General features: G+C 38.8%; 1 protein-coding gene and 2 long non-coding RNA genes across 12 annotated transcripts in view; 2 read left to right on the top strand and 1 right to left on the bottom strand.

Moving 5' to 3' along the window:
• Positions 1-7,916, top strand: part of LOC308194066 — a 57,485-nt gene extending 49,569 nt beyond the window's left edge. The window contains exon 3 of the long non-coding RNA XR_013950224.1: positions 7,184-7,916. This is a non-coding gene — a long non-coding RNA (uncharacterized lncRNA). The remainder of the gene's footprint in view (positions 1-7,183) is intronic.
• The window catches only part of FBXW7 (F-box and WD repeat domain containing 7), a 168,014-nt gene continuing 145,065 nt past the window's right edge, over positions 4,900-27,848 (bottom strand). For all 6 annotated transcript variants that reach the window (XM_080589418.1, XM_080589417.1, XM_080589419.1 and 3 more), the window contains 8 exons: positions 25,155-25,289; positions 20,551-20,674; positions 18,459-18,595; positions 16,719-16,832; positions 13,492-13,673; positions 12,193-12,418; positions 7,923-8,133; positions 4,900-6,946 (listed from right to left, as the gene is read on the bottom strand). In XM_080589418.1, the coding sequence (XP_080445544.1) occupies positions 6,678-6,946; positions 7,923-8,133; positions 12,193-12,418; positions 13,492-13,673; positions 16,719-16,832; positions 18,459-18,595; positions 20,551-20,674; positions 25,155-25,289 (1,398 nt within the window). In that variant the 3' untranslated portion in view covers positions 4,900-6,677. The remainder of the gene's footprint in view (positions 6,947-7,922; positions 8,134-12,192; positions 12,419-13,491; positions 13,674-16,718; positions 16,833-18,458; positions 18,596-20,550; positions 20,675-25,154; positions 25,290-27,848) is intronic.
• Positions 8,016-20,543, top strand: LOC308194061. Of its 5 annotated transcripts, XR_013950216.1 has the most exons (5): positions 8,016-8,144; positions 9,370-11,487; positions 12,877-13,025; positions 14,112-14,357; positions 18,704-20,543. It is a non-coding gene; the product is annotated as an uncharacterized lncRNA (long non-coding RNA). The 5 variants fall into 5 exon arrangements; XR_013950218.1 differs by lacking the exon at positions 18,704-20,543 and having other exon boundaries at positions 14,112-16,709; XR_013950215.1 differs by lacking the exons at positions 12,877-13,025; positions 14,112-14,357.

The raw sequence follows: 27,848 nt of genomic DNA, 5'->3' as shown, positions 1-27,848 counted from the left end.
GCCTCTTGAAGGTGTGAGCATCATCCCACACTGTCAGATTTGAATATGTAATCTAGAGGCTGAACTTAGTCAAAATGCAGCTCCTTTGGCAATGGCAAGTGCCTTTGAAGTTTTTTGGATCTTCTGCATTCCATGTATCCTGTTTAAAATTAAAAGAACAACGCCTTCTCGAATAGCGCACCGTAAGCACCATGCAAAACCTGCATCTCAGACATCTGCCTGACTGACGTGATGAGCCAGACAGAAGTTTGGGGCTGTTCCATTCATCTTCCCATCGAACAACCCGCCCCAGGTAAGAGAAGTTCCTGCAAGTCAGAGCTAACGTGGCTGGTTCTGTTCTCAATTACAGGCCAGCCAGACTAAAGGCTTCATAAAGAAAGTTTGCTCCTATGCTTTGTTGATGAGGATGATGAAATACCCAAGAGTAGTTGTTGTAGGACTTACATTGATTGGACAGGAAAAGCCCCAGATTCATTGCACCTGCCTTCCTCTGATTTTCACAGGTCATTTCTGATCCAGCCTATACTGACCTTGCATGTTTGTTCCCTGTCTGTAGACCGTGAGCTCTCCCAGATTCTATGCAACGTAACTCACAATCCTGCTTCTTAGGATGTGCCTGTTTTGCAGGCATGGAGACACCCAGGCCAGATGAGTTTTGTGGCACTAAAAGCTTTGTGTCTGAAAAAAATAGGGTATCGAAATCAACTTGAAATGTGTCTGGTTGCACCAGGTCTAGAACATTACTTTCAGTCTAGTCTCAAGGTGGAAATCATTTTAGCAATGCTGATGACAAACATCTCGCTCTAGGCTGAATGATGCGTTCTTATCTCATGGACTCCCTCGGAGCATTTCGTGTTAGGCTGTGGTCGTGTTGTCCTTGTGAAGAAAGTGGCAGAAAGCACAGAATAGATTCCAGCAGCACAGAGAGACATGCAGAGGACAAATAATTATCTTTTACTGAAGTTATTGCTGCTGTGCTGGGACAAACCAGCTTGTGAATGGGGTAGCTGAAGTTGGGTCTGAGCAAGGCAGAGGTGAGGACAGAGGGGGAGAGCTGGAGGAGACCTTTGGAAGTCTGCTCACCTTCCACTGCCCTGCACAGTGTGCCGTTTAAAAACAGCTGCTGGATTTCTTCTGTGCTGCCAGGCTCTTGAGTGGCAACCTCTGTGATTAATGGGTTTGGCTGGCTCTAGTTGGTGGGAGATCTGTCCTGGCCAGGTGATGCTTAGTCATGATTTTATAGGACTTCTGTGGACGTCTGGGCTGGAGCAATGCAGTATGTACGTGGGCATAAAGCCATTGGTCTTAGGCAACTGCAGTCACACGAAGTGCTGCAGCATCTCACCTCAGCAGTGTGCACTCAGGGTAGCACAATGCACCATTTCTGTCCTCTGAAGTACTCCTACAGCTGCCGGGCCATTTGGCAATTTGAACAGGGAGCAAGAGCCCATAATGGCTGCTGAATTTCTGGGGACGCCTAGTTTTGTCAGACTGTTGCAGGAGGGAACAGCTTTTCTGTTAAAGCAGCTACTTCATTTATAAACCTGCACTGATGGTTGAGGAAACATGTCACTGAAAAATGTTTGAATATATGCAATTTTTAGAAGAAGTTTGAAAAAATCTAATATATCTCATATAGGTCATGTTATTCATCATAAATGTCATAAAATACTGAACATCTCAAACAACGTGCGTTTTCGTACAGTACCAGGGTCAAGGATCAAGGCTATAGATAAAATGGCAGGAGAGAAAATACTCTCCCTTTTCTTCAGGATTCAGTAGTCAGTATGTTTGGATATTGTCCTTCAAGTAATTAACAGTTGTTTGGTCAGAGTGACTCAAATAATTTTTCTTTTTGACTGTTACAATCTGGGTCTTTTGCCTATCTAATCACAGAATTTAATGACTCCCTTTTCTGAATGATTCAGGTGCAGACTTGCTGGTGGAAAACTTTGGCAAAAACTCCATAGTGGTATCTGGTGGATGCTGTTTTCTGCTCCTACTGTTTGGATGGGAATTGGTTGCTTATCAGGAGCCATGTTGCTGTGGGAGAGGGTTGTCGAAGGCCTGCTTGGGTAAGGGTTAGGTTATGCCCTCACCAGCCACTGGTGGTGTGCAGCAGGAGCAGAGCTGTAGCACCAGTGTGTTGGTCCTGAAGACCCAGTGCCCACGTGAATGTATTTTTGAGGTGTTGCATTAGTTCTGGCTCGGTCCCACACGTGCCACTGGTGTTCGGCGAGCACAGGGCGTGCTGCTGGAGTGCTGCTGCTGATTTGGGTACACCCCGAAGGAATCCTGCACCATGCTCTGCTGGGAGACCTGCGGATCTGAACTACCAACTGGTGTAGACGCAGCTGTTAAATGGCTGCGTTTAGCATTTGAGGAGGTAAATGGGTGTGTGAGACCATAGGAATGGGATCTTGGAGGAAGTGGCAATGCTCCTTCTGACTGACTTATTGCTGGCTAGAGTCAAGGCTCAAAAAAGAATAACTACACAAAAGCCTTTTAGTGTTGTTGACTTGGCTTCAGATACAGGAGAAAATTAGGAAGCTCCTTCTAGGGCTAAAATGAAAGGAAATAAGGGAATCAGCAATAAGACAAGAGTCCAGAAACACTGGTGCAATTATCTCTCTAGGGTAGCTGCAGCTATCGTTTTGATATAATCTACAATGAATAAGCCACTAGATTCAACAAGTGCATGCATACTGAGAGCATAAAGCAGTTCAAATCTTATGCTAGTATTCACAAATGTTTTTATTTTAAAAAAAGAAAAATACCCACCCTAAAAATCAAAATCTAATTACACAAAATGAAGACGAGATGATTTCTGAACAGCCTCGATTGGAGCATGTGCTGCCAAACTAAACTAAGCGAACTGAATGTTTCAGTGAGTATGTTGGCATGAAGGGTACTGTAAAGAAAAGCTGTGTGAACACTTTTTTTTACAAATGATGTGTTTAGTACAGGCCCATTTTTGAAATGCTGTCACTTTAATAAATTAACAAACCTCTGCTCGTTGAGCTACGTTGTTCAGGTATCTCATAAGCAATGTGAATGTCTGCAAACCTAAACAGGGTATTTAGCAAAACCGGAAGACTTTAGAATGCTAACACACCTTTACAGAGTTGTTTTATCAAAGGGGAAAAGTGCTTTAGAAAGTAAATTTTAAGTACAATACTGATTTTTGTAGTTAATACGTGACAGTCTATCACATCTTGACTTTGCAGGCAATACTTTTTATCTATATCTGGGATAAAGGAAGCTAGAAATGTGGTTTGCTTAACAGGTTCAAGCTGGTCTGTATTAATCTGAACGTGAGATAGTGTTGGAGCTACACTATTAACTGGAAAACTTCTGAATTCTAGTTAAGCACACTTTGATCCTGGTCATATTGGCTGCTTAAAGTGTACTTACACACAGCTTGAACTGATTTGGATGTTATTCTTCCTCTTCAGTCATTTCAGTCTTCTGCCTTGATTTGTATTCCTGCCCTCCAGCGCAATGTTACTCAGAAATCTCTCATTCTCCTGTGCAGATAGGCAAGTGCCTTTGCTCTTTGAAAACATGTTGTTGCAATTTTTACAAATCGCAGAAGAAAATTACATAATCTTAAAAGCTGTTGCTCAGGTCCCTGCATTAAATATTCATCTTTTACCATTCTATTTCCATCCCCTACAGTAAGTAGCTCAGCCCAGGCTGACGTCCCTGTTTTTGGGGTGGCCGAGAGTCCTACCCGCGTTCTCAGCAGAGCAGCGTCCCCAGGACCAGGGCCTGGCACTGAATCGAGCATTTCTGCTGGCCCCAAAGGGTGTGCGCCTGAGCTACGTGCTGAAGTTCTGGCAATCTTAGGCTGTCACTTTAGACAGGAGGATTAGCTCTTTAATTGTTTTTACGTAAATACGAAGACAATCATAGCTTTATGTGTCAGGGCTTACTGCAATTTTTTTTTTTCTTAAACACCAATTCAATGAACAGCTTTTTACAATTTGTAGCTGCTCAGTCATTTTGTATGGCTTTTTAATCTCTAGAGGCCAGATGGAAGTGTGATCCTTCAGCATTACTTGTTTTGCATAATGTGGGAATTGGAACTACATTTGAATAAGCACGTAGTCATTGATATATAAGTATATAAATATTTGCCTCTTCCATCCATGTGGTTTCTCTTCTAATGCTTTGGTTTGGATTTTGTGTTTGTTTTGTTGTTGTTGTTGTTATTTTAATTACAGTTTTCTATAGGGAAAACTGTCACAAACAAGTAAATTGTGTGCCCTGACAGAAAAGGCACAGACAAAAACAGTAATTTTGGTCAAGGAGATTTAAGAGAGAAACAGACTCTCAATTGGTAGGTGTCTAAGACAGCTGATGGCTTACCTTGGTTTCTGATAGAGCTGCTATTGGACTGATCTGGAATGTTGTGGGTTGTTTTTCTTTTCTTTAGAGTCTTTATTTCAACCTGCCTGAGATCCTAACTTTGATTTTAGTTGCATTTATGGATGTACTCTCCGCTGTTAAGACTGCAATCAATTGATTGAAATCCATAAATAATAAACGTCAAGTTTCAATTTAAGATGCAGTAACAAGATGCTATTGGGAGAAGTTTTTATGTACTTCAGATGCTTTTTATAGCTGACTCCCTCCAGAGTCAAATCCTGACACGTTCCTAGCGCTAGGAAGCTAATGGCTTTACCGCATGTTTGTTGAAGGCCGTGTGACAAATCCTATACAGCAACTGAAGAAGAGGACACTCATGCACCTGTTTGTGGAAGTGTTACATAAAAAGTCCCCAGACATATTTTAGCATCTACCAGTAAGCTGAGCAACTTGACCTGCTTTAGGCTTCATAGGATATATAGTATTAAATTAACCACAAGAAATATAAAGAAAAAAAAAAAGACATACTAACATGAAAAAACACATTTTATTGCACTTAAGTTATAAGAAAATAAAATTTCTAAGTGAATCAAACCATAGACACAATCCCTTTAAAGGTTGTTTTCCTCCATCATGTCAGGTTGTTACATAACTAAAATTAACCAACTGGAATCTGATTGTTTTAAATCAGACTATAAATAAAACAAAAACAAAAAAAAAAGGAGGAAAAAAGATCGCCTAGGATACAGTGTTAAACCACTTTCACAGTTCAGCTTGAGTTGTGGCTCTTGGAGAATGAGGCAAACCATTTGACTCTTTCATTTCTCATTTTGTTTGCATGTGACATCTTTACAAAAACGTAAGTTTTTGCTCTGTCAGTTCCTCCCAGCAATAACTGTAACAGTTGTTTTTTTCTCAAATACTGTAAAACACTAAGATTGACCAGCAACTTTATTTCATTTTTGTATTTTATAATATTTTTTAAAAATTTTGTCAGTTTTTTTTAATGTATGTTCATTCCATTCACCACAGCCCTCACAAAGAAAAATTTCCCCACAGAACAGGCTGCAATAGCTTTGTTCTAAGGAATGTGTTTTAATTTTTGCCCAGAAAAAAGAAAATAAGCTTTGCACACACACTCAATTCTTTATTTGCAGGCAAACTTCACTCTTAATTGTCTGAAACTCTTCCACTCTCAGCCTCTTAGAGGCACAGTTGGCTCAAGTTTCAGTGGCAAAAAGTCTTTTTCTGTAACCAAACTAGAGCAAATTTGGAATTCAGTCTGGGACTAAAACGTCACAGCAGAAAAAAAAATAAAAAAAAATAATTTGCTTTTCTTTCTTTCATTTAGCAGCATAAATAAGTTTGGCCACTGGGAATACAGTACAGGGGTGGGACAACAATCCCGTAATTGAAGACCTACTTCTAGCACCAGCATTGCGAATTAAATCCATCAGAGGACTCTCAAAACCCAGGACAACTTGCCACCTCAGAGCAACTTATGCATTGAAGAGTGTAGATGGAAGCAACAGTAAATAGATTAAACAGAGGCTAATACTGTGATTGACATTGGCAATGGTTGGCAAAAAAAAAAAGGAATAAAAGAAAAAAAAGAAAAAGCTCTGATAAAACTGTACAAAACAATTCACAGTAATATTTCAGCTTTTCCACACCAGGAATGGACTCTTTCTGGTTTTGTTTTTGTTGTCATTGCAGATGCTCTCTAGTTTTTGAAAGTCAATCAGTGACTGCTCATAGAGGTTGGGAGGGACCTCTGGAGGTCATCTGGTCCAACCCCTGCTCAGAGCGGGGCTAAGGGGGAGCGCGTTGCTCGGAGGGGCTGCCAGGACCCGGGGGGGCCCAGGGGTGCACGAGCAGGCTTGCATGTGCAGCTTCGTTCGAGATCTTTGTGGTAAAATAACCTGTTAACAAGAACTGTAACAATTTTTTTTTTCATCTCCAAATTGCTGAAGGAAGCAGTTGGAGGAAAGTAAAGAAATAATTGCACCTGGTTTCATTTCAAAAGTTGTATTTTTGCAAAGCTGCCCCGGTCGGAAGTGTAGCCTTTTTATGTGACGAGACAGCAAATGCCTCACTTGTCAGTTAGAGTTCGTCATCTTTGTCTTCTCCTTCGTAGTCTGTAGGTCTTTAGGATCTGTTGCCCCAAGCCAACATCCTGCACCACCAAGGACAAGGGATTTTTTTTCCTTTTTCTTTTTTTTCTTTTTTCTTTTTTTTTCTTTTTTTCAGGGGGAGGGAAAGGAGAACATCGTCTACACGTTTGGACAAATTAATCTTTCTGTCCTTCACTTCATATCCACGTCAAAGTCCAACACCAGCAGCTTTGTTTCCTCAGTCCCATTTCGGCTTCCAACCGCACACACTAGCTTTGTGTTAGAAGCTCTGATCCGCCACACGACGCCTCCACTTCCCCCACTCTCCAATGTAACTAGATTTCGGATAAATTCACCCGTTTTCAAGTCCCAAAGTTTTACAGTCCCATCATCTGAGCTGGTAATTACAAAGTTCTTGTTGAACTGTAAACAGGTCACAGCACTCTGATGCTTGTTGGGACCTAGAGGAGTAAACCAGAACATTTCTGTAATTAGAACTCAAGGACAGCCAGCACTGCATCTAACATAAATACCCATCGATTTGCATACAGCTGTTTCTATCTATTAGATGCATTAACCCTGTTCGTCTGCTTTGAAAGGTACAGAAGCCTTGCCCCGTGTTTTCAAAAAGTGAAGGTAGGCATAGAAAAATTCCTCATATTTCCTTCTTTGTAATAGTGATCTTGTTTTGTTTACAGCAGGGCAAGTATATACCTGGGAATTCGTGAAAATGAGCTTAACCATCCAGAATGAGGTGGCCACTATGACTGTTTGTATCCACGTCCCTTTGAAGTGTTATTACGGGATTACGCTATCAGTAAGTATTGATGGATATATAGATGAGACATATAAATTGTTAAAACAGCAGCCTGCTTTCCAGTGAAGCTTAATTTTCTGCTGTAGCTAGCATTGATGGATATGATATAAGACCTTTTTTAGGGGGGAACAAAACAATGTGTTCACGTGCACGATGCCTGAGTGGAAACTGAAATCTTTCTTATTACCGAAATAAACATCTTCCACTCATTTCTTTTGATTTATTGCAATAGACAGTGTACTTTGCCTCCCGATCCAATTAATCCGTAGGCTTTGAAACACCCAAGTGACCCCTAAATAAGCACGCTGACTGACTGTTTTGAGATGTCATTTCCTACATACTTCTGTGGCTTATTAGGCTAATACACCCATACCAAATTTCTATCAGTCCAGACCATCTGCCTTTCGTAATAGGAAGTGATTTGAATAGATTAGATTAAATACATTTTGTTCCTCTAAATCAGAGGAAGATCATACAGCTGTCATCAGAAAAAATTATATTTAAGTTGTAAATGGTCCATGGTTGTTTCTTTGCATGTCATTGTTAGAAGTTTTGACATAGGATCTGCAGCATAGATTACTGCAGGCAGCTTAATTTACATTTAGGTAGTTTAAGCTCACCTTGCAATGTCTGTAAACATTGTCCTGTTTTGATGTCCCAGATTTTGACTGTAGAATCGGCATTCCCAGACACGAGTATATTGTCCTTGAGTTCCATTCCACTTGTTAAAGACTGGTGGCCTGTCAGTGTGTGAATGCAGTTTCCTGTTTCCACATCCCAGACTCGGATGGAGGTGTCAAGAGATCCACTCACCACATGGATACCATCAAACTACAAGAAAGGTAAATCTGTTATAAGCAATTATATCAGGATCTTACTATGCTCTATACGAAGAAGGCTATTAAGCATTTAATTCACTAAATGCAACATTAGATACTATATATGTATATATTTTGAAATTGCATTACAAAGTAAAAGTTCAGTCTGCATAGAGACTGAAGTGATTGTTTGATATTAGAGCAGGTGATTTGTGAGCAGTGTAATTTCCTGTTGTAGACATGGCCTATGAGGTACTCGGTTTGAGGAGAACAACATTGAAGCATTGGTCTTTCAGATACAATACAACTCTTTTACACAGAATAGAATCTTGGCTGTACTGCAGGGTACAACAGTAAAAGGATGCCATTTTCATAGGAAAGAATTAAAAAAGCCAAACCTGCTTTTCAGAAGTCAGGGGGACTTTAAGCTGGAGAAGAGCAACAACATTAATCCAGAACAAGCTATACAAAAGCCAAAACATAGGGAAATGGAGAGAATGCGATTGAAAAATGCTGGATTTAGCCATTTTATAATCATAATTGTGTGCAGTAAGGAACTCTTCCTAGTCATTGTTGGGAAAAGTATACAGGCTAACACAGATGTCCAAATTCTTGGATTTTCTGGGCTTATATATATATAAAGTAAAAATATGTAAAACGTGAACATGTAGAGGAATCAGCTAAGAGATTAGATACTTTTGACAAAAAAGATCGGACATGTAGAGAATATAAAGGTGGAAAGTAACTAGAAAGATAGTGACAATGACATAAGAGTCCAGGATTCTCAAAAAAGGAAGGAAAAAAGATCAGTAGAATAAAAACAGTGGGCTTCAAGGAGGAATACTTCAATAAATTGAGACTTCCTTCCCATGTGGTTTTTATATATCTATTCTCTGAGGGGAAGAAGAGTTCAGGAGAGTTGGCACTTTCTTAAAGACACAAACTATCCTTGTGTGAAGGAAAGATAGGAAGTATAGTAAATTACCAAGACCCACTTGGCTGAAGTACAAGGAATTGTACAAAAAGTAGAAACTAGATCAATAGGTGTGTATAAAAGAGTACTCTGGGACAAAATCAGAAAGGCAGAGCACAAAACAAGATAAAACTAGGAAGAGCTGTTAAGGATGATAAAACACTATTAGGAAAAAAAAAATGAAGAAGCCCAAAAAAAATAAATAAAAAGCTCATTTATGCACAGTGGGAAGGAAACACTAAATGAGGCCAGCTATTTAACTTTTTTTTGTTTCAGTCCTCAGCCATCTGAGTGTAGGCTAACAGCACTGACATCGGTGACAACTGAATACGAGCTGCTGCTAGAATAAGGAAAAAAATGCATAAGGCAAGTTGTTTGAAGACAATTCCAGAGACATCTGCTGCTATCTTTGAGAACTCATGGAAGATAGACAAGACTTCAGATGGCAAATACAATTTCTCTCTTTATTGAAGGACGATGATGGGAGATGGAGAATTCTGGATCAGTCAGCCTAACTTCAACTTCCAGAAGAAACTAACAAATAATCCGTCTGGTTGTAAACAATGTAGTAAGTAACAACAAAATGTCCATTTTTGGGAAAATGTGCTTAACCAATATTTCTTCTGTGATGGTAAAAAGCCATGTGAAGCAGCAGATGTCTTGGCTGTATTTTCATCAAGAGGCAGGCAAATTTGGTGCAGGGATACTTCCAGTTCAGAACTTTGTTTACCATGTTATTAGAAATATCAGAAAGATTTCTGGGAGTTCTGGCAATTAGTATTTTCATTAGGACTCGTGTGACATTTCAAATGGTAAAATTAACCCAGCGCAAAGAGTGTAAAAGCTGAGAGAGAATTGTGAAGATGTGAACTTGGCTTGAACACAGGCAGGTACAACTGCAGCCTGGGAAAACGATGACTAGGCAGAAGCCTTTGCTACAGGTAGGGCAATGCGACACTATTTGTCCGTCCGGACTGACTGGTATCCCGTAAAGGAGAAGAGAGAACCCAGTTAAGAGAACTCAGCTATCTGACTGCTGCTTTTCATAAAAGATCTCTTAGCTCTTAGAACATCTTAAATCACTGCCTCCAAATGTGGTTGAGCGTGGCACTTCAGTTCAAAAGCATTTAGGGAGTGACTGGCACATGCAGACTGCTTACCAGCATACACTGCATTTCTGGTAAAGAAAATATATACCATAAACAGACACTCTGGTGTCTGAAATAGACATATGCTATATAAGGCATGTAAAATAACTTTTCAATTCTAGCAAGCATTGTTACGACTTTGACTGGAATTTTGCATCCTGTTTTGGGCACCCTACTTCCCAAACAAGATGTGAACAATTTGAGTGTGGATAAAGGACCAGGAATGGTGAGTAGCCAGCACACTTTTTGGGTGGAAACAGCATGGAATGTTTTTCTTTTCTAAGCTGAACTTACTCAAGGACCCTGAGAATCTGTGGATCGTTTCAAAGGCAACTAAGAAAGAGACTACTAAGAAAATGCAACATGGTTTGTAGTCTTAAGATTATAAGGATCTCTGGCAAATGGTAGGGGGTCCACAGAAGGGGAAATACTGAACTGTAAGAGAATCCACTATGGAGCAGGGATGGGGAAGGCAGGCTGGTTATCAGCCTGATTATTCTATTTATGGGAGTTGTATTGTTTAGGGCTATCTCAGCAGGAGCTCACCATGCAAATTTAATGAATCTTCCTCTCCCCAAACTGTAAGCACCTGTAGCCTTCTGCTCTCTAGACATTTATTTTTATAATACTAACTTCCATTTACAGGGTATAAATACAATCAGTGTGAGTAACATTACCCAACTATTTGATCCATTATTAGTACAGTATCAGAGCAAGACATGAATATTCATCAGCCAAAACAAGAGCGACTAGTGAACATAAGGCAGAATAACATACACTATTCCTCAATTGCACCAGATGAAATAAAACTGTAATATTTTTAAGAGATAGGTAGTACAGCATTTTTAACTTGTTTGCTGCTCGATACAAGAATACTCCTCAGCATATAAATGTAAGGGAAGGGCTGGAGATATTTGATAAATTTTACTACATATTTTTCAGAAGAAAATAAATTAGGCATCTTGCTCACATTTAATCTATTATGGTGAGAAAAACCTTATGATGAAAGAATTTAGGAAAAACGTCTCTAGCACAGAGCTTCACTTTCTGTGCCATAATCCAGACTAGTTACATACCGAATGCTACTTCCTGGTTGTAAACTGTAATTGTTAATTTCTTTTTCAAGTTCTGCCAGATTGTGGTGAGAACAGGCACAAGCATGAAATTAATTTCTTTCTCCTTTATGTGCCTGGAAGTGATGCTTTGACTTTATGAATGAACAAGATGATCTCTTGGATTAGTAAAGGTAAGAAAAGTCTACGCGAGGTCTATGTATGTCTTTGCCAGCATAGGGCTGGTGAAAAGTCAGGTGACAGGTAAGCAATAAAACCATGCCATAAAGTAATACCAATAATAACCTGCATCTACAGTAACATGTCTCTGCTGACAAAGCCTCACAACTGTAAGCCTCTACTCTGAGAAAAGGAAGCAGAAGACTGGAGATTTATGTCAGGGCATTCAAATTTTAGGTTTAGCCTTACTGTGAATTACAGCTTGGAACTAGAAGATGTGACTACAAAATAAGGATAAACAGATTTGTATAATTCAGAACACTAATCCAATGAGGTTTCTGGCACATTTTCAAATACTGTATTATCTGATTTATTTAAATAGTAACATTAGAACTTCTTTTAGGGAAACCGATAACAAAGCTCCAAAATACATGGGGAAAAAAAAAAAAACAAAACTGCAAAACTACTTAACTTGCTGGGACAGAGATTTGGGCTTCATTGTGTTGGGTGCTTTAAAAATGCTCCTCTAAAAAAAAACCTCACTCTCTAAATTAAGACAATATATAACTATTAAAAATGGGAGACTATCACAGATGATCCTATATTCCTGTGGCCTGTACAGTTCTGGAGTAGGTACTCACAATTTAATAAACGAGATGAAATACACTGACTATAAATGCTACTTAAGGAAACTAAAGCAGCAGATGCAAATCACTTACCTGTAATGAATAGACTCTGTTAGTATGCCCTTGCAGCGTGTGCAGACAGGTCTCTGTCTCTGGATCCCACACTTTGACCATAAAATCATATGCACCACTTACAACCCTTCTGCCATCATATTGAACGCACCGAACTGCAGCTACGTGGCCCATCAGAACATGTAAACACTGGCCCGTCTCTATGTCCCAAACTCTCAGCGTAGCGTCTCGAGAACCACTCACCACTCTGGAGGAACAAGAAAACCCCTCCTATACTTAGCATCGGAAATAAAAGCATTAAAACAATTAGATTTGGCTACAGATCAGTTATAAGTTACAATTTGGGACACTAGATAGCATTTGTCCACTAGCTACCAAGACCTGGTTTGGTATGACATTTCATTAGGGTTGCAAATGACTTGAGTGTTTTTCTTCCTTGTTTTACTCACCTCTCCAGGATATATTTGACATAATTAGCAATCAGTATTTAAAAAGCACTTCATTCCTGAACAGCAAAATAATGCCATGAGAAGCTGTGGACTATTGTGTCCACCCATGAAAGCTTATGAATATGTTGAGTTCAAGTTAGTGCTTTGAGCATCCAGTTTTAATGACTGAGTTAACTAATTGTAACAATGAAACACAGAAGATCTTTAGAAGTTATACTTTACTAAAAGAACAGTTATTCTGCTTGATTTTTTTCAGTTTATACTTTTAAGAGCGTTTTCAGGCAAGAACAGAAATGAAAAGGAATTAATATTAAAGGAACAGGTAAAGGAAAACCTCATCATTCTTCAAAAAAAGAAGAAATACACCCAATGGGCACTCTGTCAACTACTCCATGCCATAGCCAAGTAAGGGAGCTCTGCCAATGTTCCTTGAATCAAGACATGACATACTATTGCAGAAATTATGATGCAATCAGTTAAAATCTTAATAAAATACTGCACCAACAATACTTAAAAAGTCATTCTGCAAAATGAGTAAAAGTTTTTAACCTTTACAAAAAGCTAAGAAGAAATTGTTCACAGTGTGGGAGACTGGATCACAGCATAACAGAATTAGTTTTGAAATAAGGTAAAATGTGACTTTATAAAGTCCATGACTCTTAATTTTCTGTTCTTTAATTAGCACTCTTTATGCTCTTGCTTCTATTAATCATCGCCTCCCTTGTGTTGATTTATATAGTTTAGTTTGGATGCTTTGCCTGTTTTGTATTTCACTCAGTGTTTGATTAGGCACCCAAGTTTAACAAGCATTTTCTGTAAACACGGCATAAATTACAAGCCAAACCGTGGCTGTCACTTTGGGCAGACTTACCTTTTCTCATGGAGATGCATGCAACGCACCGTGGAGGTGTGGCCGTACAAGGTGTGTATGCATTCTCCGGTCTCAGCGTTCCAGACTTTCAAAGTTCGGTCTGTAGATCCACTGATGATGATGTTGTCCCTCATCTGTGATGACCAGACTCCGCCTGTGTGTCCAACTAGTGTTCTCAAACACTGAAAATAAATGGGTGGCTCAGTTACTGTTTTGACAGAGTTGAAGGGAAATTTAAGAAAAGTATTCAAGGAGATAACATTGGTCTCTCATAGCAAAAGCCAGAAGACTCCTGGAGACTTCTGTGTGCTTGAACTAAAAATTCCATCTGTTAGAAAATGCTCATCAAATTTCTCTCTCTCTTGTTGGTACTTTGACTATAAGGAATATTCCCTATAATCTTGCTTTTGATAAAGTAAACTGTCTTTCCAAATTTCTCAGTACAGGATGTGTTTTGTGGCCCTAAGTCTTTTTCTCAGTATTTTTCTGAGTCACTGAAGGTTTTCCAGTATGTTTCTGAAGCATATGTGTTAGAACTGGAGAGAGCATTCACTCAGTAGTTCTACCACCAACCTATAAGCCATATACTCCTATTTTATTTTTCTGTTTGTTTTTCCCAGAAACATCACAGTCTATAAGCTGCACTACAGCATCAATACTGTAAGACCGCGTTTCAAACCTTTCTCAGACTTTACCGTTGCCCAGGAGAGAATCCCCCATTACACACACGCGGCCTGCCTTCTTTGATCCTAGCTGTATGACATGATTTTTCACCATGTAGAAACAGCGTTTGCTCACACCTACTTGTATAAAACCTCACCCACTCTGGACCAGCGGTTTGCCTCTGTCTCTCAGTCTGTATTCCTGTAAGTAATGACTGTATATGGCTTTCTCATCAAGCAGCAGTAAAGTGCTAATTAGTACAGACAAGAACAGATCCTTGCAAGACCCTTCTAGAAAGATACTCCGTAAAGATTCTGCATTTACATTAACAACATGATCTCTCTAATTACCCACGTTCTAACCCATTTAAATATGTGCCATGTTGATTTTCGCATTGCTCTATTTTCTTCCCCTGTGTCGTTGGATACAGTCTTGCAGCGCACACGGCCATCTATTTCAGCACTATTATTTTTATCAGTCAAACCCATATCTGCAGGAGAAAAGAGGTCAAGACTGTTTGATGATCTCTTTTTCTGTAATCTAATGCTAAGTGGCATTAATTTCCATGGCCTTCCTCTAACTGTTAGTTGACTCCTCTTCACGTAGTCCAATATTTTTTATCTGAGATAATGTATCCTAAATACACAGTCTTTAGTTTACTCCATATAAATAATGACACATCTTAGCTTTCTTCTCCTTTTGAAGAAACACAAGTAACTTTAGAAACAAATCAGAAAATACAGGCTATCTAGATCAGCTGTAATAAAGTAAGCCCTAACTTTGGTAGTTGTTGTTTAACAACCTTTCAAGTTTCTGCTGAAATAAAGTGTTCTATCACCACTGCATGTTGTATTTCCATCATGTGACTTTTCTCCAAAAATACTTTTTCTGCATCAGTGACCAATAGTACACTAATTTCTGTTGGTAATATCCTGTTCCTTCTAACAAACATACTTGAAAATTCCTTGCTTTTCTGCTGTAGATAGATTTCCAGTTCTTTAATATCTTTTACCAGTATTCTACAATTCCTGGCTTCTAGCTTAATTCACTGCTAGCAAATCCATCTTTTTCAGTTCATAGCTTCTCTTCACTTTTACAGCTCCAAAACATTTTTTTTTTTTTTAATTTCAACTGATTTGTTCATATTTTAAGAAATCATCCTTCTAAAGCAGTAAGAACACAGAACCCTTATTTTGGGCTTTACATCTGTCAAGGGGATTATTTAGTCATGTTCATTTGCACAAACCAACCTTCAGGGTTCCTGTTATTAATTCTTCAGTATCAGTAGGCATAAGGGCTAATACAGCAGTCTTCCATCTTTCACATACAATACTTAGCTCTCTTTAAGGATGGAGGTAAATAGTCACACTAGGATTTGTAATTACTGTCAAAAAAATTACTGAACGTGAACTGATAAGTCATGCTAGTATGATCAACTTTATATATTTAAAAGAACATTTTGCTTTTGAGAGGGTGATATATAGAAAGCAAGTATTTTTCACCTGAGCTTAGCCTGCCCTTTTCAATTAAAAAATGAAAAATTTAATATGGGTTCCTTCATTAGACAGCTTGTTGTAGGGAAGTCAGTAGAGGCAGGGTGAAGCTGCCCATTGCTTTTAATTTTATTCTTCCCCACAGTAGTATTTACAATCCTATTGAGGAATTTCTAGGCATGCAAAGACAAATGCTTTACACATTCAGCTTAAATGTTGTAAGTGGATACCTTTTACATCTTAAACATGTTATCCTCAAAAGCTGTCCTGGTGTTCAAATAACTGTATCATTAAAACAAAACAAAGGATACATGACACCAGTTTAGAAGGAAAAACTACTATTTCCCTGAGGTCATTTCTGTATCTATATAGAGCATGGACAGTCACCTTAAAACAAAAGCTGTGTGCTGAGTAGCTGTGATGTTCTAACATGAGTGAAATGTTCAGTACTGTCTTTTTGATTGCACATATTGTTTTGCTTCTCTAAGCCAAAATTAAATTATTGAAGCTTATTAAATTCCTGCCTGAGCTGGATCTAATTTAATAGGAAATATTTAAACCTAAAGCAAGTTACATTTTTTTTTCTGGCTCAGCAATATAGTAGCTTAGAACGAAAAACAAACTGTATTTGAAAACAGAGCCAGTAAAATCAACACACCATTTCAATAACTTAGAAACAACAGAAAGAATGATAGAAGACAAGTGAGATCTAGAGGGGTAAAAGCAGGCTAAATTAAGCTTTAGGGGAGATAAAGCAACATATCTGTCCAAAATCTTTAGAATCCATGTCACAAATGACTCCACAAGAATAGAAGAATTGCCAAGAGAACAAGGATATATGCCAACAGTAACATGAGCAGCATTGTAATTTCACATCAAGGTGACTTTTTTGAACTAGATTAGATTCTGTGTAGGAAAAGATGACTAAGTGTTTACCAGTATTTTTTCTGAATCTTGCGCCAGACAAACTGAAGACCACGCTGGGCGTGGTCTGATAAAACTGTGGTAGCTGGTAACCTATGGCTCTTACTAGCTCTTTTCCTAAGCAATTCAGCAACATACTCAACTTACCTTGCCGGTAACTGCTGACCACACTTTTAATGTGTTGTCATCAGAGCCACTCACTATTCGGTTACCGCAGAACTGAAGGCATGTGATGACGTGATCATCATGACCTTTGAGCACCTGACAATAAAGAACATGAAAATGTACACTCACGATTTAACCCAGGCGATCAGAGATAAGCAGGGGAAACAAAGTGCTATTCTGATTCATAAATTATAAAATGGTAGAGTAACTTCAAAAATAATATGGCCCCTTAATCCTGTGTGTCAAGTCTAATTTACTGCCAGCTGAGACCAAAGAAGGTATTTTCCTTCCTCCATGAAGTAATATTGCATTGCTTGTCAAGCATACCACAGTTCTTTTAAACCTCCTACAAGTACCAGGATAAATCAGTAATAAAAGTAGGATAAATTAGTAGCTGGACATTGCTTAATTCCTCTGCAGTTACTCCATTGCATATTCATAATCATTATTTTTTTATTTTTTTTTCCCTCAGACTTTTATATTTTAAGAGTCGTTTCAATCTTGAACAAAAAGCAGGGCATTGTATTATTTGCTGCATATTTGTATTTCTATGGTCAAGGCTGCCCATGTGTATTTTCCCCTTACCATTGTAATCTGTTAAATGCCAGGCAGCACCACAGTCAGAAACTATAAACAGTAAATTAAATTAAATACAAGAAAAAGCGAGCATTTAAAGTGCTGGAAATGTAGATTGGAATGTAACTCCACAGGTGTAGGATTTTCGATACTTGATTTGGGAAAAACTCCCGTGTATTTTACTGCAATACAGTAAAAGAACAGTTATCAGAACACACAGAATGAAGAATGCTTTTATTCAAGATATCTGAGCACTCTTCAAGATGTTCATCAAAATGAAATGGGCATTTGGCTAATGCCTGAGGCTGTAATTTTAATAATAATTCCAAGATAACTTGATGTGGCGTATCAAGGCAAGAAATACAGAGCCATTGCCAGAGATGTACATAAGTCACAGCCAAATAAACAGCAGGATATATCCATAGGGTTTTCACAGGAATTTTTTTGTTCTTACTGTTTCGTTGTACAGGAATCAAGAAAACGGGGAAATTGTCTAAAAGGATATATGTTTTTTCTTCATGTTTTTGACTGATAGTTCAATATGGGTTTGATTAGACAGTTGCTAATTTATTTTTAAAAATGTTGTAGGTATTGCTTCATATCTTTGTATTGGAAAAGACTTAATGAGACTATGAAATCAATATTGCTAAATATGTTAATATTTTAAAAAACAAAATCTTAATATGGAACACAGTTACTGCCTTGTGTTGCTCAATTTATAAGAATATCTATTAAACTAAGCATGAAATGGTCATAGAATGGCTGTGGAATGTTTTTGTGTAGGTACATGGCCCAGCTCTACAAATATGCATGTTTGTATGTTTAATTTTAAACAAAAGTATTCCCAATCAAGACTCTGGGATTATCTCCCTCACAAAGACTGGCATAGGCATTCACCAAATTCTGCAGATTTTTTTAAACCAGCAGTGCACCAATTTCGTTATATGAAGCATCCCATTTTGATTTCCTAACAGGGTGCTCAGAAATTAATGTAAAAACATGGTAAGCTAAAATACAAATTATTTCCTTTTTGTAAAATACACTGCTTTTTGTGCATGGCTAGTCTGGCTTGTCTGAAGAAAAAAAAAATAATTGGAGCTGACCTTGCTTTGTTCATGGCACCATGTCCACAGCTCAGAAACTTACCTTAGGCGATTTAAGTTCTCCTCGCCGCCAGTTGGTATCAATTCTGTGTTGTCTAATATACGCGCTTTTCCATGGACTATGTATAAAGCCTGGTTTTATTACTTTCCTCCTTTTGATATGTAACGGTTCATCAATCCCTAAAATGGATTAAAATAAAAAATTAAAAAACAGAAGGGGAGGGGGGGAAGAGGGAGTGATGAGTCCAACCCCAATAAAACAACTTCTCTCCCTCCCAAACCTTACAGTGAACTCTGAAATTAAATACTGCATCGACATAACAACCTCCTGCCAGAGGGTTCTGCTCATCTTCTCCATGCCAGTATTTGCATTTTGTCAGTGACACCACCCTGCTCCTGATACTACATCTTCCCTGGTCTTCCAAGCACAATCATTACGGTAATCATGTGGCTGAAAATGCTCTTGTTCATCACTCCTTCCTAGCAATCTACTGCCTTGTTTTTGGATCCCTTTTTCTTTACATTGAGGAAATGTAGCAGAATATTGCCTTTTTCAAATAAGTATCAGCCAGCAAACTCCACAACCGCTCATACTCTCATTTCAAAGCCATTCGAAAGGCAATTCTTTCTTTGTGTGCACCTCCTCTCTGGTCATGCATCTTTGTTACCTTTAAGTTCACTGTGATTCTTGATATTAGTGCTCTCCTAAATTATTTTATTTTCTTTCACAAAGCTACGCCCTTGCCTGGCTTCAATTTATGTACAGTTGTGCCCTGGCTGAATTGGTACTTAAGAGGTAGTGCTTTGTTTCATCCTTGCTATTATAGGTTGTTTTTGTTTTTGTTTTTTTTCCAATTCTCTTTCTCACCCATCCATCTTTTCTACACAGCTTCTCTCTCCACTGCATCTCATTACTAGCCTGAGTCTTGTCTGTTGCCACTACGTGGATTTCATCCTGCTTTTAGCCCCTTTTCTAGTGTTTCTATCTGCAAGTCTTGAATTAACTGTGCCTTCATATTACTGAGCTCCTCACTAAGTCTGAACAGGCTAAAATACTGTTTTGTCAGTACTCTCATGCCTAGCCATATTCTTACTTATTTGTACATATTTTTACTTATTATTTATTTTTTACTTCTCAGGCTCACAAATGCAGACTCATGCCTCTCAACATTTTCCTTTTTTCTCATTCTGTCCTCTTACTGCATTTTTCACTGAAATTGGTAAGAGGAGAATCTTAAGATTTACGAGGTTAGACACCTGATTTCCATTGCAAAAGAACAACTCATTAATTTAGGGAGCCTTTAAAAATACCCAGCTACATTCATTCTGTCATCATTTTTAAAGCCCTTGCATAGACCTCTCACGAGTTCTTCTCTCAGGACTCTGAGGCAGACTGGATGGTACCTGTGTTTGCCCATGGCCAGTAAGGACGCTGCTCTGAGGTCAAAGGCATGTGCTCTGCCTCCAGAAACTGACTCCTTGTTCATGTATTTCTGCTTAGAAATAAAAGTTTACCTTTTTTTTTTTTGTTGTTTTCAAATAGGAGGTTGTTTCCCTGGAAGCTTTTTATTGTCCGTTCATATTGCTGCTGAACCACCATATCTTGAGTTGTCATGAGCTGTCCAATCTGCATGGCTTATGGAACTGTGTCCCCTTCCCTGAGCAACCAAGTTACCATCTTCCTTCCCTACCCTATGAAATTTCTCCGTTAATTTTCCTACCACTGACATGGAATTACAGTGCCCATTCTACCCAACCTCTGCAGTTCTTCCTGCATGTTATTTACAAACTGCAAGACTGTGCACCTATTGTTTTTCCATCTCAGCTCGTATTTGCTTTGGTTCTACTTTGAATAAAACCAGTCCTGACAAAGTGAAAATAACAGTATTTTAAAACCATACCCCTAGTATACACCCTTATGAATAGGATGTTCAAACTTAAGTCTAGTATCATTGCTAGTAGTCCACAGATTATTTCTGCTTCCTACTTCCAACACAGATATGCACCACATAGCTCAAAGCGGTAAATTTAAAATCACCCAAATTCCCTTTGTAAAACTTTAAGCTTATTATGTAAATGAACTGCACTTTTTATGGCAGCAACGCTGTTACATTCATCTTTTTGCTCAGCCTTACCCTCCTCTTTGCATTTCTCTCTCCAGAGAAGATTATCTTCAGCCAGAATCCTCCAGTAACGGCATGTCTGGGCTGCCTGCAGAAGGTCCCTGGGTTCCAGGAATGACAGCACATACAGTGCCAGCTGTGAAAAAAAGGGAGCATATTTTCTGAATTGCTTTTGAAAGGAAAAGGGAAGTAACTCAAAGTATTATCACACAACAGAGGCTGAAATACGGAAAATTGAAACAATAAATTATTAAATGTTCTCAGAAACTTAACAGAGCTACAGTTTGTTCCAGTGGGCACATGAAAAGTATAGCAATCATCTTAGATAACTAAATCCATACAGATCACATCAAAAATGTATATTATTTGCAAGAGAATAGATGTCAGCTGAAATCACTGGCTATTATGCTTTTTTAAAATGTCATCCATATTACCACGAACCATTACCAGCTGTACCAAAATAATCATGTCTCCAATATTTTATCTAATAAATGTACCAGAAGTTTTTAACCGGAAAACACAACGCTGCGTGACCAAATGAGGAATGCTGTGATGAATAACATCATGCAGGAAGCTCGAATATAGAAAACATAAATGCTATTTGTACTCAAGTTCAAAAGTACTCTGCAGCTGCAGAAGCCCAGCATACATATTGCTCAATTTCTGATTAGAATGCAAACATACAATGATGTTACAGGGAGTTTTATGGACCTGGATGCAGAGGGCCTGAAATACATAACTTTGCTATTGCACATAGTATGTGTTACCAAAAAAAAATGTTACCAAAAAAAAACCTATGGGAAATCCCAGTAAGCAGCATAAGACAAACCGAAGTTGAACTTTTCTGTGTGATAACATTAAATGCTACTGGGAGCATTCAGACCCCAGCTGACTGAGCTAAGCCATATAATGACCATTATAAAAGCCCCAAATCTCCAGAAATACCTTCAGATGTGTTGGAGTCTTAAATAGGGACTGAGGCATCTAAAACACAATCCAAAATACAGGGACTGAGATCCTTAAGGGTATCATGGATGACTACAGCTTTTCTACTGAACAGCAACAATGTATTTCCCCAGTCATTGAGAATAAAAACATCAGAGGCAGCAAAGTGGCTGCCATGGCTAAAAACTCAAGAGAAAACACTGCTGATAAAAAGCGATGCACAACAACTACTTACATTTAGAAATAGTGGGGTCTTTGTCACTACTAGGATGCAAAAGTTATCAGGGAAATCATATCATCCACGTTAACGGCTGCTTGACATATCTTTTTGTGCTTACAATTTTTGTATTTAATTCTTAACTGGAGTTGTGTTGTGTATAAATAGAATCTGCCCTTTAAAGAAGCATAGACTGAAATTCAGTAAGGAAGTCATAACCATAGGCCATTGACCTCAGAAGATTTTTGACCTTATTACATGAGAAACGTTTGCTTTTAGTAATGTAGCCCCATCAGTGACTGAGCAGGAAATAAAAATTCAGTATGCCAGGACTGTTTGCATTTTGATTGCACTTACACGCCTTGTTTGCAAGTCATCACCTGCAGCCCACAGCGAGCATGCAGGACTCCACATTTGCAGAATCTGCTCCCTAACTTACACATTAGCTCCCATATGCATCCCAGGCCATATAGCTGCAGAACAGTCATTCTGTCCCTACTCAATCATGGAGTCAGAATTTAGGCTTTGCTGAAAGGCTCTCTGATACAAAAGCAGCAACTGTACCCGTCCTTTTAGACTTTCTGACTTAATTCCTGATATGTAAAAATATTTAAGAAACTCTGTTTCCTAACAGACATCAGATAGATGGCCTCACACACAGCAAGACTCAAAGCATGGAACAGAGCCTTTCCGTTTTTGCTGGATGTTCCTTAACCGACAGAAGAGTTTGTTTAAATATCACTTGTCCTATCTATACAGGTATGAATGTTTGCTAAAGTAGCGTTAATTAAAATCTGTGAGCCAACTGATTTTTAAAACAGGTTACATATGGGTGACATTTATTTTAGACCATATTTGGCTAAGTAGTCATCAAGGGTCAACACAACTCACAGTTGACTTTAGGATTAGCAGCACACAGAAGATGAAGGCCCTCTGTCACTGTTCATGGGCCTAGTTATAAGAAGGCTTCAGGTAGCAAAGATTGACCTTTGACTCAGCTGTACCTAGGCCTACTCCCCTTTGCAGTGTTAATAATACCCAATAATAAGCTGCCTCTCACTTTCTCTTCCACTCGTACCATGGCACCAACAAGATTTTGGCAGATTTCAACAACACTCCTAATCTGTTGATTTCCAGACCTGGTTTTCACAAACAAGTAATTTCAATAATTATTTCTAATTGCTCCGTAAGAAAACAAGTATTATTTCAGATTAATTGTTTGACTGCAGGTTTCCTCAGGAGGAAAGCAAACATTTTCTTGGTTATTCAGGTATTAAGTTACTGTCTTTCTATTGCTGAAAGCATTTTGGAAGAAGCGGCCTCCTGCTCGAATGTGCTTCCTGTCCTGGTTAGGTAATAAAATCCCCGCGTTGCATACCACAACACGATGTGGGAGATACCTCGAGATGTTAATGCAGAGTGACAACTCAAGAGAGCGTGCGTTCGCAGGATGCTGGCTTTGGTAGGGAAGCCTGCTTACAGAATTACTGACCCTACCAAATTATTCTTGCTTCCCCCCACTTACTCATCACCCCCTGCTGAAACCAGCGCGAGTGGCAGGGGACAGAAGAGATCTGGGTTAATGATCTTCAAAATGGAGAAGAGATGGATTTAGCTTGTTTTTTTTTGTTTTGTTTTGTTAACTCGGTTAATTTTGGTGACAGTGACTGGGGGCTAGGAAGCAAAAATGATTTAAGCCAGCTTCCATGGCCAAGCCAGCCTTTCATGAAACTAAGCACTTGACAATTCTGGTTTCAAGAGGCAAGAACAACCACTAAAAATAAATAAAATTAAACACATGTATCTTACGGTGGAGTTAAGGAACAAATAAGAGATAAGAAATATTTTACAGCTAAATAGCAAAGCCTTGTTGTGAAGAAATTGCTAAAACTGAATAACAACATGATCATTAGTTACAATGCAACTGCATAACTGGTTGTATTTGAGTTAGTTTTGGCACTAAGTCAGGCAAAGAAAGCTAACTCAGCTGGGAGTTACTGCTATCAATTATTAAGATTTTTGATTTAATAGGAAGTGCAGAAGTGACAAAATATCTTCTGTTTTCCCAAAATCGAGATAGAGTCTTTCTTCCTCTGCCTCTGAACTAAGGCTGCCTTGGGCAGCTTCTTTATGAACGTGGCAACAGCCCAGAGATCTTACTAGACCCTTCTCCTCCCCCAGCATCCCCTACATACATGAAGGCTACCACACAGAGCGCTCTGTAAATACTTACGTCACGTGTACTAAGTCAACATTCACTGCATAAACTGCTTCCGAGCCTTACAAATGCTAACCAGCAAAACCCAAGGGAAGGCTGTGACATTTCCTAATCCACAAAGATATGATAGTAGATAAATGGGAAGAAGGGTCATGTACATCTAAGTATTCCAAAAATAGAACATACACCAGAAAGACTGTTGAGAAATGGAGATGCAGAACAGCCTCCACAGTAAGTAAGGGCATATTAAACATAGCAACCAAATCCCAGCACCAGAGCATCTACTAAGAACTTGCTTTTAAATGTGTTGGTGAATGAAGACTTCCAAATACCAGCCCTCATGGTAAAGTTTCACGTGGCAAACCCAACAGGGAGGTCTGGCAAAAAAAAAAAAAAATGCACTGCCTCCTCACTCCAGACAACAAAACAAGTTCCCATTTGCTAAAATCAGTTGGGGTGAGAAATATCATTTCTAAGTGAAATGAAATGCATTCATTTAACGATTGTAGCAAACTGGGTTTATAATCCTTCATGTCTAATCCCATGTTCTAGTTGTGAGGACATCAGGGATTACTCTTCTGTGGATGACATTTACTTACACATGCTGCAAAGCACACACTCAAATCTAAGTCTTAGCTTCTCCTTAACCTGATACAATATGATCAGATTTGCCGTAAAGGATTTACTGCAGGATATCTAGTTAATTAGGGCTTGCCTTTATCCTTAGCAAGAAGGGCTTTTCTGGGTTTACTTTGGTTGTTTTTTTCAGTACAGACTTTCAGGTTTAGTTTGTTTAAAATAAATTCAAAACTAACATTAACCAAAAAAATATTACTTAAAGTATTAAACGACAGTGCTTATCCTTACAGAATAATGTGCAGAGAGGCCTTACACCTGGAGGAAATGTGCGTGTGCATTCTATATAAAAGAACTAGTTCTCAAAACAAAAATACAGCCACCAGCCCAATTAAGATACAGAGATATTTGTAAAGTTATGGGGACTTTGTTTAACGGAGTCATCCATATTTCCAGGTATCTAAATGCCTATCAAAACGTAAAGGTATGTTAACGTGAAACGACAGTTACTATGGTATGGCAGTGTATCAACTTACGGACCTTTTTAACATCAGTTTACTTCATTATGTTGGCAAAAATGAACGCCACAATTAGCATGGAAGTATTTAAAAGGTAGCAGATGATGCACTGCCCAGTACTGTATTACCCTGTATTTCTCACCTCTTTTGGGAGCAAGGAAATGAAGTCTCTTTGAAACTGGGGCTCTATCACTTGCATCATGTGTTTTACTTGTGTTGGTTCACAACTGTCAATAAGTTCATCTAAAGCAAGTAATTTCTCTGGTCCACTCCAGCTCTGCAAGAAAATAAAATAATAAAAAAAAAAGAAACATTAAGCGTAGTTTATATTAGTAAGTGCCATTGCTTTTTCAAAAAAAAAAAGACAAGTTAAGTTTCTTTGCTGACCTATATACAAGCATATAAAAAGCCAGCAAGATAAATGCTCATGTAAATTACACAAAAATGAGAAGTTAATCAACACAAAATATTCCAAATTACTACATTGATTCTTAAGCTAAGAAAGAATTTGTTATACACACACATACAGATTAGCAATTAAATAGATAATAATATTTAATAATAATAATTAAAATAATTAAGCTTCTTTTGAAGTTGATGAAATCTATGCACATATTACTGACAATGAAGAGGTTGCAACAGAACGTGCGCTCTCTCTTTCTCCGTTTTACGTTCAAGTGAGATGACAACTTTTAACCTTAGTGTTTCATCTGATAGACCAAAAATTTTCAGTGGAATGAGAGGAAAGGAAAGAAAAGAAACTTTTTCTAGAAATACGTTGGCTTACTGCCTGCTTATTACTGTGGTGTGTCCCTAAGTGACAATGATGTATTTCAGGATCCTGGCTATAAACCTACGTGTGTTTGTAGGTATCAATTTATACTTGAATAAACAGGGGATTTTGACTGGAAATTTTCTTACTTCACATTTTTACTAATGGGCATCATAAAATTTGAAGATTTTAATAAGGCACTCGTCTGAGAGCATAGCGGATTAGTAGCATCATTTGTGGAAAAAAATTAGAAACTGAATACACTGCACATCTGAAAAGCATGTCTTAAACTCATCTGTGCTCATCAAAAAGTTTAGATTTGTTACATGAGAACAATTAAAAGAAAAAATTATTTCTACTGGAAAAAAAAAACACAACAGCCATTGCTAACTGATTCAGCAACAGAATTAGAGCACGAATAAAGCCTTAGAGAGGAGAGAAAATGAGACATCACAGTTTTTGAGAGCAAATTCACATCCACATTCTTCAATGTCTTCTAGAGTGACATTTACAAGTAAATTAGCACATACAAATTATATTACAGTTATGGTGAGAGGCTAAGAGAAATTATATTTAAAAAAAAGGCAAGATACCTTAGAATTAAGATCTCTACTAATCTGCCATGTATCTAAGGACCTTTACTGCTTATGCTGTACATTCCTGTTCTCTGGATGTGAGCCTGACCATTAACTCGGGTCTCTGCAACACTACAACATGGGCAATTCTGTCAAGTTTCTGTACAACAACAAGGCAAGGTAAGGAGAAGGGGGGATTTCTGAAGGAAAAGCAGATAAATATCCTGCTCTACTTGCTGTGAAAAGATCATCGTGTTGCACCATTTTTCTGTGATTAAAGTTTCAAAGCATTGGGAATGCCAAGAGAGGTACCATTTGCCCGAAGGCCGGCCCACCTGGCTTTCAGGTGCCCCTGTGCTCGCAGAGCAGTGAGAGCAGCATGGCGCTGCCTTAGCTCCGGAGGGAGCACGTGCCAGGAGCTACCACCAAGCACTCAGTGCAGTGGCCCAGCCACCCATCTGCACGCTCCTGCTCCACAGCAGGCACACAGGAGGGCCTGACATCTGCCGTGACGGAGGCACAGCGGGGAAGTGGCCGAGGAAGGGAGCTCCCGTGAGCTGAGCCTCTGCACGCATTGCTGGTGACTGGGAACATGGCCTAAGCTGCCAGGAAAGCATTCCCCATCCCCACGCGTGTATTATATCGTCACCGCAAGAGATCCGGGTTTCTGTACCTCAGGTGTTAGTAGATCTCAGGTCGCCAACACCTCACAGTGTTAAAAAGAAACAAATCTCTCAGCATAAATTGCAGCAGTATTGTTACAAATAGCTTTCATTATCAATTTCCTTCGATGGAAACATCCGCATCCCAGAACAGTTCTCCATCTATCAGGCACTGAAGAACTGTTTCTCTCTCCACCTTTCCAATTGTTTGTTCCACTTACCCCAAGCTTTGCTGGTGCTTGGTACAAGCGGTTGGAATCTTTCATCTTAGCTGTCAGCCGCATTTGAATTTAGGAGAATTAAAAAAGGAAAACTAATACCTGTGCTACTTCCTCACGCTCTAAGTTTCCAAGGTCAGCCTACTCTTAATCTATAAGCAGCTACATTAAATTAAAACAAATCAACCCGAATAGCGTTGTGCATTGTTGTGGCAAACATTGATGGCAGTTGTGAACACATTATTAATTAATAATTTCACTGTGCACTATCTGTAACTCTCTTGCATTTCTATTTTTAAAATGCAATTCGGAGCTGCACAGAGAAGAGAACGGAGATGATACAAGAATTGCAAAGAGATGCTACTGAATAAAAGTAGCGCCCCTTTCACCTGTCCAGTCATCGTTACGGGATGGCTATGGGCAGGTACCTAAGGCTCTTTCTAAGCCATCAGCTGCTAACACGTGTTTTTTTCTCTAGGACGTTGTCCCCTCAGTCTCTCACTTAAACAAACAGACCCCCAGCTACGGGCAGGAAGGGTCTGTGAGGGAAGCGCTTGGCAGGAAGAATTCTGATGAAGTGAGTAATCTTGCCAGATGAACACTACCGTT

Source organism: Anser brachyrhynchus (assembly GCF_964034855.1).
Source record: "Anser brachyrhynchus genome assembly, chromosome: 4".
Classification (NCBI taxonomy): Eukaryota; Metazoa; Chordata; class Aves; order Anseriformes; family Anatidae; genus Anser; species Anser brachyrhynchus.
This window is presented reverse-complemented; position numbering and strand designations above follow the sequence as displayed.